Below are 14,941 nucleotides of genomic sequence, written 5' to 3'. Positions count from 1 at the left end.
AGGCCTACTTTAGGAGCGTGTCACAGACAAATTATGGGCAGGTATATACATATATATATATATATATATATGAAACCGTTTTGAAAGTAGGCTACAGTTACTGCACAGATGTCCAAATTTGAGATAGGCTACTTATACTTTATTTGAGTATTTTCTTTTCATGCTATCTTATAGCTTACTTTTACTCCAAGGCAACTCAAGGCATGCTGTGGTCTACTTTTCCTTCCTTTACAGTTAAACTACACATTACGTCAGTAGTTAATTTTCACATTAGGATTTTGCATACAAAACATGACCTTATCAAAATATGTGTTTTTATTTTCACCAAAGATATGTGAAGTTGCCTTTAATTAAACAAATATTCACAATCAATTCTGTAATTCGGGGTAAATAGAAAACATAGCTAAATAAAGGGCATTTGCACATGGATGGTGAGGCACACATGACAACCCACCACTACCGTTACATATAGCCTACATAGAGGCCTGTGTATATTTGTCTGCGCTTTTGCTGTCAAACCACAGACAGAAACTCCAATAACCATTAAAAACAAAAAAACATGGACAAAGAAGCAAAGACAGATTTAAAACTGTGATATTGAGAAATACAGTCAGTAATACTTTAAATATCCTGATGAGCTAGAAGAAGCAAATACATCTCTTGACTCCAGCCAATCAAATAAATAAACAAATACACTCGTGTGGATGATAGAGAGTGTAAGTCAGTTGATTTGTCACCCTGAGGAGCTTTGACCTGAGTTTTTATCTGTGTGAGCCTGTAATGAGCAACACAGCCACACATACAACATGTTAGAGGCTCCTCAGTAAAATCCCCTGCCAGTAAAATAGATTGGCACCACAGTTGCCAGCAGATTGTATTAATGGTGCTGCATGTACATTGTGGCCATATGTTTCCTACACAAGGTCCATCTACCAATGTGTTTTAATCTACTGTATTAGAAAGGAAGTTATCAAGGAGCATAAACAATCACAAATGATTCCATGCCTGTCACTAGTCTTCGTCTCTGTCCATCTAACACTAAGACCTCCAGGCTTAATCTGGCCTAAGCTGGTGAGACGCAGTAAAGCAGAGAGGAATCAGGATTGCATTCAGTGGGAACATTGTCCTAATCCCCTTCTGCCCTCTCCTTTGTAAACACTCTTCTCTCCGTCAGGGTCACTGATGCTTGTTTCCCCCTTCTCTCTGTCTCTGTCTCTCTCTCTCTCTCTCTCTCTCTCTCCGTCACAATGTGCTGCAGAGCAGACGCCAGGAAAACATAGAGGAAAGGAGAGAGAAGTGTGGATTTCTTATGATCTCCAACAGACTTGAGCCTCACGTGGCGAGTGAGGCCCCATGGCTGGAGCATGCCATGTGCTAGAGCGGTGAGGCAGTGGGAGATCTGGCCCACGTCTGCTCTGCGGGGGATCAGACGCACCAGGGGCCTGATGTGGCAGCGGATACGGGGACTGGCCCGGTCCTGCCGGCATGATGCGGGGTACCCAGTCAACTACAATGACCCGGACCAAGAGGAACAGGAGACGGTGTGCCTTGAGGTATGGGATATGCAGTATTTCCCGCATTAAGCATTTTGATAATAGCCTCCTTAACCATCTTAAACTTACTACTGATTATTACCTTGGAGGTATTCTTAATTAGGCAAATAGAGTCACCATCCATTTAAGTATAACTACAACAATTTACTAGAGACTCCCCAGTATGCACATTTCAGGTATAATTTGTTTGGCAGCACGCTAATCAGTGTATCCCTTATTTGTTATTACTCCAATAGCAACCACACATTTAAAAAAAACCTGTCCGTTGTTGAAAGTGTCCTCTTAAAAGGATGCATTTTGAAAGCCTAATTATAATCATGAAGTTCATAGTATTAATATGTCTCCACACACCCTTCTTAATACCTTCAGTAAATGAATCATCCGTGTTTGCTTTTTGTTGTTGTTATTAGACTACTCTTGTTTAAAGCCTCTGGAGCCCTTTTTTTTGCCTCATGCCAAAACTCTATTTAGGGAACTACTTCCTGTCTGAACGAGGCTTAAGAAGATTAAAAGAAGAAGATAGTGTGTCTGGAAATAGTGTAATACAAGTCATTAGAAATCAAAACAAAGTTGCACAGTCAGTCACATCGACAGACAAAATGTATGACAGCCAGAATTAACATCTCAGTGCAATATTTATTAAGAAACCGAGTGCTGTGAATACATTCAGATGCTTACAATGTGATTATTTTTGGAGTCTGGCAACAGAATCATTCTTGGTAAATGGATAAATAAAGATTTACGATGGCTTCCTGTAGTAGGGAGAGGGGAAGGGATTGTGACGAGCCATGAGAGTGAATATTTGTGGGTGATCATGTCAGGGCTTTAAACTCAGATATGCTTTAAAAGCCATTTTTCGTTCCAAGTCCATTAAAGAATCTTTTTTTCTGAGACATTTTAAGTTATAATAGCGGGGAAAGCACGGGTGTAATTAATAACAGTAACGAAGCCCTGCACTCCTTCACAGGTGTTTCCACTTATTCTGTTTGATTAAACCTCTTTTCAGGTTGATTTTCGGAGGAACTATGTTCATAGTTACGTGACGTTTTCGATCTCGGTGTGCCGCTGAAAGTGAATGAGGTTCTAGCTGTCTAAAGAGATGTTACAAAACTAACTTGACAAACAGGGAGCTGTCAGTTTAAACGTCCACCACCAGACTCGAACCATGGACATTCCTCTTCACCCTGACCTAGCTTTATTTTAGAATAACTGTGATTTTACACTAAATGTGCCATCTCATCTCTCACAGTGATGATCGTTCACATCCACCTTTTAATATCAGGCACATGATGTGATTGGCTATGCATTCAGTTTGTGTTTGTTGTACACACTTTGCCCTTGGTGGACACGCACCTACAGCATTTTCAACTATAGAAATGATTTAATCTGTTCACAAGTCATCGCTTAATTATGCTCCAATTGTAACGATCAGTTTAAAGATTCCTTTTTATAACAGTGCAGACACAATTACAGACTCTACAATTGGCATGTCCTGAAAAAGACCCCAAGACTTAACCTTAATTTCAGAGTTCCTGTCAACAGAGCAACAAGACCTAAGGTCTCCTTCCACTGAGTGAACTTTTTTAAGAAGATAATCATATTGTTTGTGTGCACATTTGGGGGCTAAGTAACTTTCTCAAGCCAATTTGAAGGACTTTCATAGCCAGATATCACAATTTACAAATTTATTGACCCCGAATATTGATGCGGAAAAACTCCTCCTCAAAAAGATTTTCACAGGAAAGAATAAAAGAAAAGAAAAGAAACTTCAAGAAGAGCAACTGAAGAAGGATCTGTCTTCAAGGAAGAACACGCTATAGAACCTATAGAATACACACAACATAAAACAATCGAGATGAAAGAATTATAGAACATAATAAATAGAATATGATCTGGGAGGACGTCAAGCAGCCTCCAAAATAACAGCTGAAACTTACTTGTTCACGCCTGAAGTAGACCTACATATATTTTATATTCATTCTTAATCATTTCTATTGATAATCAATTTATTGCAATTCATCATCATTTAATTGTTTTATATTATAATTTTTTTTAATGATTATTTATTAATCTATTTTTCTCCACATCGTGCTTCAATCTGTGACTCACTGAAAAAAATGTCATCTCAAGGAGCCTCAAGAGGGAGCCACCATCATGTAGATGTTGTATGAGCACAAAACTTCTGAATCGTGTGAATCATTGCTAGGAACCAACAATGGCACTGACTGGACTGTTGCAATATATTACATGAACATATTATAACTGCAACTTCCTGCAACTTCCTCATGATATCATGCACAAAGTTACAAAAATGTTTCTCCTGCAAGGCTCTAAAATTTCTTTAAGTGAGCACAATAGAATTGAATTGTGTTTATCCCAAAACAATTGCACTAAATTGAATATCAAATGGAGAGAAAATTACTTCTCCTATATTCTGTTTCCATTTTTGTTGCTGTGATTGGACATCTTCACCTTCAAAATGCTCACAGATGTCATGCAGGATTTTGTTGAAGTTGGTAGCCACCCTTTTTGTGGAACATGGGAATACAGCATGCCCATAAGGTTACTGTTATACGAATGAAGCAGAAAACTATGTCAGTGATGGCAGGTGTTTATTTTATGGGTAAACAGGCTGCACGGCACACAGCATGCACATAAGACGTATCATAATCAAAGGAGAAATTGTGTATATCTATCTGAGTGTGGAGCACCAGTGATTGAATCTAAAGTTAATTCTATCTTCCTTTGAACTAGACAGTGATTTGAATCCCCTTAATCACATATTGAAAAGACTTTATTCATCTTGTCACACAGCTTTGTCGTCCTGCTCTCCTCTGTGACCTTATGTATTCAGATGTCCTCCCTCCTCCACTTGGCATTGTGCCCTCGGAGGGAAAAGTGTGTGTTCATCAAATCACAGCAGCATAAGTATCATTTGTTGCTCGTGTGTACGTATCAATCTCACAGGGCTATTTGTGGGTCTGTGTTGCATAACATGAACACAAGGGAAGGTGTTAAATGAAATGCTGTGGAGAAAGTCACATGTTTATATCTCAGGGGGGAAATAAAAGATGTGCGGATGTTTTGTGCAGTTCAGCCCAGTCAGAAAGTAATTAATCTAGACAGGAAGTAAATCTCATCTTTGCCCACTTTTTTTTTTTTTTTTTGACAAGATAACAGAACAGATGAAATGGGTCCATCGGCAGTTTAATAGAACTGTACTAGGTCTGTGCTGACAGCGCAAGAACAGTTCTCCATGGAGAGTCTGTGCTCCCATTTTGTGGCACTTCTTACTCCACAGTGTGGACTTGACTGGCAACGTCTCCCAGAAAGGCAACAGCACAAATACATTGGTGTAAATTGAGTTGGTAAAATAGATGTTACATTCGAGTTTTGCCGAAATAGACAGGTATTGAGTGCAGAAAGCTTTGTGGTGATTACACAAATCAAGTCATGGGGTTCACTTTAACAAACAAAGTATCAATAAGGACTAGATTACATTTAAGGTTATATGTGAAGAATGCACATCCCACCTAATTCTAAATCAATTTTGTGTCAAATGGGCACAACATTCATACAGTACAAGAATCTTACATGTCTGTAAAATCATTAGGAGTCATATCAAAGAGATAATATCTCGCAAAAATAGCTGTGGTTCTCTCAATTTCACATGACTATCAAAGCACTATAGGTCAATACAGGATGCCTGCGTATGATGTGCATATAGAACACACTGTGTTAGTGCTTGAGTTACCTTCAGATGGCAGTGTTGTCTTCTACATCATTTTTGGTTGCAGGCCTGCACTGTAGATGGAAAGACACACAGCAGCCTTTCAATAACCTGAAAAAGAATAAAGTAGACTGTGAGGTTCAAAGGGAATGAGGCAGGATGTACTGTATATAAGTCTTATAGGAGAAATACCAGCCAATGATTTGATTTGTTTCTATGTAAAAAGGGCAATACAATTATATTATTTTCATGCAGGGAGAAGTGATGCAATAAATGTAATGTTCATGTGGTGTGTAGCTGAAACAAGCAGCCCCACTTCCCGGTGAAGCTTTTAAATGCAGGTGAAAATCAAGAAACAAAACAAAACAAAAATCAACAAACCCATGTCTAAGTATGTGTGTGCACTGTACATAACGGTGTATCCATTGAAATATGGACGTCCTGGATTTTGTACATGCGTGTAAAGTATGCATATGGTAAGTTAAAATTAATTAAAAACACTTAACTCTCAAGACAAATGTCAGACTGAACCTCACAAATTATGTAACATTGACAGCCAAAGTCATGCTATCCTTCAGCTGAATGCGGTGCTAACGGTTTCAGCACCGTAGACAGCGACTTCAGGCAAAAGCTCAATTGCGCAGGTTTTAGCAAACAAAATCATGTTTTTTTTTAGGTAATATTCCTGACAGGTCTTTGAAATATGTTTAACTTTGTAAACAGCAGTAATATAAATAGCTCAAGTTCAGTTTGAGGATGTTTTTTTTTTTTTTTTTATGCCTGGCGTGTTAATTAGTATGCTTAATTTTGTTTTCGTGTCTCTTCCTCTTTATTATAAACTGACATCGTCCAGCTACTCCTTGAATAATCCGAGAAATATAAGGAAGGGTAAAGGACATGCACAGTACAACTGTGCCATACTGCCGGGGTTTACGCTCCTCACTGGTCTACTACGAGTTGGAGAGAAGACGCATGCGTACTGACTTGAAGCAGCCGGTCGGGGGGAAAAAAAAGCCTTATGTGCCATCGGATGTAATCAAGGCAAAGAATTACCTCTTCTCGCTGTGCATACATGGTGAAATTGTAAGTACTGGTAGCAAACCGATGAATCATTGCACGGATATTTTGTGAGCGGAGCGTTTGAGGCCGTTTCCGGGGATTTTTATTTGATTTTTTATGGCATGTCACTATGTAGCTTTTAACAGATCTAGGCAGTGTCTTTTCGGTGGTTGTCCAGGGCGATGAAGCTCTACGGTTCTTCATGGTGGCACTTTCCATTGATGTGATGTGCGACTTCATCATGCAATGGTTTCTGCTGTTAACTCGCTCAGGAGCCATTAAATCCCAGTGTCGTTCACGTTTGTGCTGCTGTAAGACTGGGAGGAGAATAGTGGTTTATTTGGTGTTATCATGATTTATCCTTTGAATGGATACGAACACCCCCACTCCCATTTCATCGTCTATAGCTGTTGAGTCAAACCGTAGCGTACTGCAAATGTGTCAGCTTTGAAGTGCCCGACGCCTAACGCGTAAAATATGCCATTTGGCGAGACGCACGAAATCTGCAGCTGAAGCCAGCTCCGAATCTGAGTGAAAACGCGGATCCATTTTAGAAATGACCAAATGGTATTGTATTCACTGAAAGGAAGATGCTGCGGTTATAGATTTGCAAGCTGCGCCTTCAGGCCCCCGCTCCCATGAACCAAATCTTCAGACATTTTTTTTAAAGCATCGTTTCTTGTGTCAGGTAGTAGCCGGATGGTGCCGTGTGTGTTGGAAGCGACAGCTTTGTTACATAAATGATCTGACAGGATTTGGCAGTGTCTGACCTGGTGATGACACATTTGTTAAAATCAGACAAGAAGTCATTCTGTGAGCATTGCCCGTCTATAGACCTACAAACCAAAGGGATTCTGGTGAATATACCAGAGACCTATAATCACAATTACAACACAGTGATTCCTCATGTGCATGATGAATGAAGCCTAAAGGTTCATGACAATCTGACGCTTAACAAGGACTAATCCTAAAAAGACAAATGTTTACAATATTTGGAAGTGTATTTAATTTATTGCTCCACTTGGGTCTAGTGAGCATTGCAAATCCTTTAATGCACTGCTTTTACACTCAGGCTTTCACAAATGGGATATTTCAAATTTTGGATTATGGATATTGAACCCATGGTCTAAAATCCATCCTTATTTTTCACATGCAGTCAGAGTGTGTCAGGGAAGACAAAGCCGGTTTGAGATTAGAAAGATTGAAATGTTCTTGGCGGCTGCATGTTTGGCAGCAGGGGAATCAAAATCAGCTAATTATTCTTCCATACTTTTTTCCTCAAAAGAGAAAACAGCATTCCTTTACAGTGTGACTTTTGGGCATGCCAGCACTTGCTTCAGTCACACAGCATCAGCAACCCCACACATATAACACACACATAGCTAAATATAAATGAATTCAATTCATCCTTATTTAGGTGAAGTTGCTGGCAAAAAAAATTGGATCCATATTCAGAATTTAACACTGCCATCACCTCTTCTGTCATATTACAGTGCAGCCAGGGCTGCCATCACTAATCGTGTTGAACTGACACTGATTTGTGTCACTCAAATCTATTGCAGGCCAAGATATTTTCTTGCAAGACGGATTCTTATTTGAATATTCAGAAATGTAAACGCAGTGCCTTTCTGTCCCCTCTCCTCTGTCTGTAGCCCATGGGATCAGAGCGGATGGAGATGCGAAAGAGGCAGATGTCGGTGCAGCAGGAGTCGGCAGCGGGGGGAACTGCACCGGCCCAGCAGGACCAGCCGGGCCAGGCCAACCCACGGGGCTCGAATGCATGTTGCTTCTGCTGGTGCTGCTGCTGTAGCTGTTCCTGGTAGGTCTTCCACCGACTGAGAGCTCACTCGTTGTGGCTCAGCATGGCCCACATTATTGCACGCGAGCGCACAGTCTGAGCTGCTCTGTCTCAACAGCAGGCTCCAGCTTCTGTCTTATGTCCCTGACATTTTGGCATGCGATCCGTGGATGTTTGTCTGGCAGAAGCCTCATTACAGCGTAAAACACAACTAAAAAAAAAAAAAAAAATCACCTACATATCTGCTGGGAATGAATCTGCTTGGCATAGAATCACAAGCAGTCTATGAGCGGTGCCACTGTTCAGTAATATTATGGCCAAAACAGCGTAGGAATTTACAAAAAAAAAGCAGCTGTTTTGGACAAGAAAATGTGGCTCTAGTTCTTAGTAATTCAATACACTCACTCAGTGCAGAGGAAAAATTCACAGGACAGAGTGGATACAGACTTATAGCAACAAAAAAAAAGGGAACTAGAAAAACACATATAAGCAAAATTAAACATACAGTTACTATATACAGCCAAGAAATGAACAAGCAACAGAATATGTAAATATTTATATGTACAGTGAACCCTCGCTATAACGCAGTTCACCTTTCACGGTCTCGTTGCTTCACGGATTTGCATCGTGCATTGAAATCACATTACGACTATATGTAATGTAGATATATTTCATGTCCAGTTCTATCTATTTCAATTGTAAAATAAAGGTTACTACTTCACGGATTTCGCCTATCACGGTTTCTATTTGGAACGTAACCCCCGCGAAAAACGAGGGTTCACTGTATATATATATATATATATTCTGTCCCTCTTATTTAGGCTATATTTACTTATGTATATATTGTATCTGCATGCGTGTATATATGTATACCATAACACACCTTATTCATTTAATGGAGCACCTTTTTTTGTAAAGAATTCTGTTTAGCCCTATTTCCTCTCATACCTCACTCATACCAGAGGCACCTTCATGTCAAATTCTATCGTATTGGTTTGGATGCCAAACTGCATTTTGTTGTTTGAGTACTTGCGCAATAATGAGAAAAGATCAACATTGAAAATTAATGAAAAATTCTACTCTAATCTAACGTAATACAAATAGGTGCGATTGTTACTAAGCCCTGTATTAAAGGGTTGTTGTACATGTAGTCTAAGAGTGCAGTCACTCTATTTGCACATATGGTGCGGGATTTTTTAAGTCCTTGTCGAATGATAAATCTTTCTGTATTTCACAGTATGTGAAGTTTTTTTTTAAATCTGGTGTCTGGTGAGACATTCCCGTGCTCGCCGGATGAATGCATACGAGGCATGCTCAATGAGCTCCGCTACCTAAATGTTATCGGACCAAATAGATCAAATTCTGATTGTGAAACAAATCATTTTACAGGGGTTTTAATGCTCCAAATACTTTATCCACTTTTTTGAAGCCACGATAGAGGAGGCTACGACAGAGTCTGTGACGTAAGCACACGTCGCTGGAATTTTTGTAATTACTCTGGCTTGCAGAGGGGGTACACAAAAGTTTGGCACTGCAGGTGCAGGTGGTTTAAAGTGCATCTATTGAGTTTATACAGTATGTACAGCATTATATATAATAAACAGTCCACTATTACTATTGTTTTAGTAATATTTCAAACAAAACAAACAACATTTTAATTATTAGTTAAAGCTTCTTCAATGTGAGGTGCTTTTCTAGTCATATATTATATTTAACTTAATATATTTGGGTTTTAGACTGTTGTTCAAGTAAATCAAGCTATTTGAATATATCTTTCTGGGCTGTAGGAAATTATCATGGGCAATTTTTCCTTTTTTTTGCTATATAATAACAATGAATTGCATAATTGGGAATGTAATCTTGATTGAATTCATAATTAGTTGCATTCCTACAAAATCCAGTCTGCGTAGACTTGCGTATGACAGTGAAAGGATATTTATGTTACATAATGTTTACTTTGCACTTAATCTAAATCATACATATGTACAGTAAGATGATTTCTACAGAATAAAAGAAGAAAGAACTGAGACCTATGCATGAGGTTTTTTTTTTAATGAGAAATTACAAAAATTGTCCATAAAAACTGAAGAAAATAATATTTTATCCATAGTGGCTATGGTTGTAAAATGTGTATTTTGTACTTCCACAGTGTGATTCTATGTCTGTGTTATCATTAGGAATGAAGACCGGGATGATAGGAACCGAAAGGCCTCTTATGACGTCAAGGAAGGGACCGCAGACTGTGAAGACTGGTCAGTTGATGTCACTGTAAAAAATACCCCATGTATTGAAATTTTTTTTTTTGGTGCTAAATTTTGAAGTCACTCATGTTCCCGAACTGTGTGCAGTCCTAAGCCCACGTTGGAGGAGGTGTGTTTATGGGGGCAGTCGTTTGACAAGCTGATGTGTTGCCCAGCGGGGAGGAACGCTTTCCGACAGTTTCTTCGCACAGAGTTCAGCGAGGAGAACATGCTCTTCTGGCTGGCCTGCGACGAGTTCAGCAAAGAGACCAACAAGAATGGGATAGAGGAGAAGGCTCGAGTCATCTACGAGGACTACATCTCCATTCTCTCGCCGAAAGAGGTCTGACGGCTCTTTATTTAAGCGTTCTATTAAAGTAGTGATTGTTTCAAGTGTTCAAACTTCAGGATGTCTCACCAATGTCTCTTCTCACTTCCCCTGATATTAAGAAAAGAGTTAGGCATTTTATTTACTTTTTTTTTTTTTTAATGAGAGGGAGATGAGGATATACAACACGACTCTCGTGGCTGCACTATGAATATGAATCGACATCCAGTAAACACCCCAGCTTCGCACAAAGACTAGAAACGGGAGGGAACAGCTGCCTGACTCGGCCTAACGATCACTAATTAACACATTGTATCCGGTTTATTTAGTCCGTCCAAAAACTGAAGTTATATTGGGAGGTTATATGCCAGAGTATTTCTCAGTTCTGAGCAGTTGCTAGGCAACCAGCAGAGATTCCAGGAAGTTACTGGTCCCAGCCAAGAAACAGACAGAAACAGAAACCCCCCTGCTAAATGATTAATTCTGTTTTCTAGACTTTGTGTTTTGTATGGATCAAACTAAAATTGTACTCAGGTATCTTTTCAGATCTGGTGTGCGTATTGTGTTTGTCATCGCACTCTCAGGAAGAAATACAGCAATCCTATTTCTCAAATCTCTGTCGCAAGAACACACGGTTCTTCCTAACTGTGAATTGTCTTTACTCGCAGGTGAGTCTTGACTCCCGTGTGCGTGAGTCGATTAACAGGAACATGCAGGAACCCTCCTTGCACACGTTCGACGACGCCCAGCTGCAGATCTACACACTGATGCAAAGAGACTCGTATCCCCGCTACATGAACTCCTCAGCCTACAAAAACCTGCTTAACACTCTGTCAGAGCAGTCCCCCGAATCTTAGGGTGGTGATGACCTGTGATCGTTTAACTCTCTTTAACCCCCCCCCCCCATCCCTCCTCACATCTCCCCCTCCCCCAATCCTTACCCCCCCTTTTTTTTTTTTTTTTTAATTTTCTTTGTATGTTCAGTGTAGGATTACATGAACCAGGCCCCTCCCAGGGATCTCAGCGCTATTGTGATCTGCACCTGACCGAAGACACTCAGGTCTCAAAATCTCCCGAGGGCTCGACATCACAAGTACTGCTACAGATCAACATAGCAAAACTCTCCAAAGGAATATGAATACATTTTATTTCTCTTTTCTTTTTCTTTCTTTTGATAGAAATAATCTATTTTATTTGTGTTCAGAGTTTTTTATGGTCTGTTGTTTTTTTTGTATGATTGTTTGGGGGGGAGGGGGGGAATGAATCCTACTGTAGGCTATATATTTCTGAGTTTGTAAATAGTAAAAATGGAATTGTGGGTATTTTATGTGGAAACGCCTGGTTCTATTTACTGCGTATGAAAATCAAAGCTCAAGTCAAAGGCTACGTGTTAGCTCTACTTGCAGGCAGCTTTGTGGGGTACTGTACGATTTTCCCTTGATTTCCACGTTTCGTTCCCTAACCTCACACTTTGGTACCTGTGACAGCAACTTGGCAACTCCAGTTCACGTAGAACCTGTACGTGACTGAAAATACTCCAAGTGTGGTTATCAGTGAAGTAACGGGAAGGACACCAGCTCTTGTCACGGTGTGCAATTTGTTTCCTCAAGAAACTCAAATCAATGATGGAAGGCTGTTTTAACTTTCGTTACTCAATCCTAACCACAGAAGACTGCCTATTTAAGACACTTCTTCTTTTTTTTTCAATCAGGTGTTACTGCACACCTTATAGTTTAATATAATTTTACCAGTGTGACATAAGAACCGAAGTAATTATATTTACCTTAGAGAGTATTTTTCTTTATTCATATCTACCGACAATACAGAAAAAAACAAAAACAAGTATAGATTCTATTTAAGTAATCTATACTACACTGTCAGGAAAATGGAGAAAGAAATTATAAAAAAAAATATATATATATATATATATATTTTATGGGTCTGTAATTTCCTAATAACTCCGAGATGTTTCCTGTAAAAAAAAATATAATTTCATTGAAACTGCTTCTTTTAAACCCAAATAATAATTTATTCATTATTTATATGTTAGTGGAAACTTAAAGTTGAGCATTTTTAGAAATAGTCTGATCTGCTTCCATGCAGAGAGTAAGATGAGAAGATAAGGGATGTGCCTGAACTTCTCATCAATTGCTCTGCTAGAAAGTGAATATGAGTATTTCATTCTCCGCTTATACTTAAAGGTTTTGCCTGTGGACACATTTATCTGAGCAGACTAATGGAGCTGAAGGTTAAGCTGGCAATTAACTGGAATTGATTAATTAGAAGAGTACCAATTAAACTCTATTCTGGCAATAATTACTACTAAACAAAGTTATTTTCGGAGAACCTGCTGGAAATTAGCAAGACATCACAGACCTTTAAATTAAAGCATCAGTGTCAGATTCTTTTCAACAGCAAGCTGAATCATCTCAGAAGATTTTGACTTCAAAATCACAGGATAAATAATGTAATCCTGTAAATAAAATTGACTTATGATCAGGATTGACACTGGGGTCAGGCCAGGTTAGCAGCAACACCAAAGCTACCATGTAAACTGTGTTCATATGTTTATTGAGAGTGTTTCCATTGACTAAAATTGGAGTTGCCAAGTGTTAAATACTTTTACGTACTCTTGATAGTTTTAGTTGAATTACTTTGTTGCCTCACAAAAATGTCACTCAAAGACAAGATCCTCACATGGGGAAGTGCCTTGACATTCAGTTTTATGACATCTTTCTCATGGGCAACAGTTGGTTTCAGGCTCTTGCCATTAGGGTGGTTACTGGAGCACGAAGCCAGTTTACTGGAAATTGTCCCTCTCATTGGCCAAATTATCATGCGTGTTTTGTCTTGATTCCTTAGTCGTGACTACGTCAGTTCACTTTGGTAGCGCGGAGGGCGACGACAGCACGTCTTTATTTGCTGAGGACAAACAAAGATCGGTGGATATGGCTGGTTGCTTCACGGTGGCACTCCTACTTGTCTTAGAGTTAACTTTAACTTACTATGTGCAATTTGAGCTGATGGGTACACCGCGCAGATCAACCTCAAAACACAATCTAAGCCAATGGTTTGGAGTGATGCCTATAAATGTTGTTTCTTTTTCTGTTTACTATATGAAATGTGTTATTTTGCGCTGAGTTTACTGAAGAATACATTTTTGAAAAGACAAATAATGTGAATGTTTACAGTATATGGTTTAGTTTTTTTTCTGCTACTCTCCAAGAAAATAATGACTTGTGGGCATTTCGATTAAGCTAAAATAAAGCACAATAATTTTACTGACTCTGGAATGATTTGATCATTAAACCGCATAACACAAGTAAGTACAAAAGAATACCTGGGAAATTGACTCATTTACTGTCCTTGTAGAAATTCCAGCCAAATCACATATTGTATCGGTAACAAAAGAGATTTTAAATAAACTATAAGATAATCAGCAAAATGTTTCTCTACAATCTAAACAATCACCAGTTTCAACCTAGACACAAAAGATTAGTGTCACCGATGAGGTATCCAACCACTTCTGGAATTGGGTCACAATCTCCCCTTCTGTTCCCGAGTTATGGTGTTGAATAATGGCTCGGATGTGATAAGTGGTTTTGGAGAACATTTGGAGTTCCAAGTAAATGTTTGTACCAAATTACAGAAGAAATTCCCTTAATGCTTCCCTGAGATATAACGTTTACGATCATAGAACACAAGTACGTACGCTCAAACTCAATTCACAGAAACTCCGGCCTCGGCTGTTCCGGCATAAAAACACATGTTAACATTAGAAAATACAATATACTGTATGTGTCCAACCTTTAGGCATGGCATTTTGATTTTTTTTTTTTTATAGTTTTTGCTCTTATCACATTTCCCTTTATTACCTTTTGAGAAGGTTTCATTTAAACAAGGTTCAGCCAAAAGATAAAATCCATCTCATGATCTTTCACATCTATATTGTGATACTTCAGAGATTCCCGAAACCCTACAAGCATGAAATATACCTTCCTAAAACTAACTCCACCGTGGCAACTTTTAACAGGCGAATGCTGCTCAGACATCAATGCTTCCACTGCATACACGGAAATAAATTTGGTCAAATAATTATTCTGTTCATTTACATTAGTAGAATATTTTAATGCATGGCTTTTAGTTGTAATGGAGCAGTTGTAAATTGCAGTGTACTTTTAAAAGATATCCATATAAGCCCTTTTTGTACATGTCTGAATTATGTGCAGTTCA

General features: G+C 38.9%; 1 protein-coding gene across 1 annotated transcript; it reads left to right on the top strand.

The window, feature by feature from the left end:
• Positions 1–6,208: 6,208 nt before the first annotated feature.
• On the top strand, positions 6,209–13,989 carry rgs20 (regulator of G protein signaling 20). Its single transcript, XM_069692314.1, has 5 exons — positions 6,209–6,366; positions 7,995–8,161; positions 10,318–10,392; positions 10,489–10,723; positions 11,377–13,989. The coding sequence occupies exons 1-5, from the start codon at positions 6,256–6,258 to the stop codon at positions 11,563–11,565; spliced, it is 777 nt and encodes a 258-aa protein (XP_069548415.1). The 5' UTR covers positions 6,209–6,255; the 3' UTR covers positions 11,566–13,989.
• The last annotated feature ends 952 nt before the right edge of the window (positions 13,990–14,941 follow it).

This window comes from Brachyistius frenatus, unplaced genomic scaffold, assembly GCF_029030835.1.
Source record: "Brachyistius frenatus isolate BFR_SWC_R1_liver_20210118 unplaced genomic scaffold, ASM2903083v1 Contig_12, whole genome shotgun sequence".
Classification (NCBI taxonomy): Eukaryota; Metazoa; Chordata; class Actinopteri; family Embiotocidae; genus Brachyistius; species Brachyistius frenatus.
Note: the sequence above shows the minus strand (reverse complement) of the source record. Positions and strands in the feature narration are given on the sequence as shown.

Bases quoted from the DNA above. Each gene is read 5' to 3' on its own strand.
- rgs20 (XM_069692314.1), top strand. From the start codon at position 6,256: ATGCGTACTGACTTGAAGCAGCCGGTCGGGGGGAAAAAAAAGCCTTAT. The intron at 8,162-10,317 runs GTAGGTCTTCCA...TGTTATCATTAG, and splicing joins TGCTGCTGTAGCTGTTCCTG to GAATGAAGACCGGGATGATA. The intron at 10,724-11,376 runs GTCTGACGGCTC...CTTTACTCGCAG, and splicing joins CCATTCTCTCGCCGAAAGAG to GTGAGTCTTGACTCCCGTGT.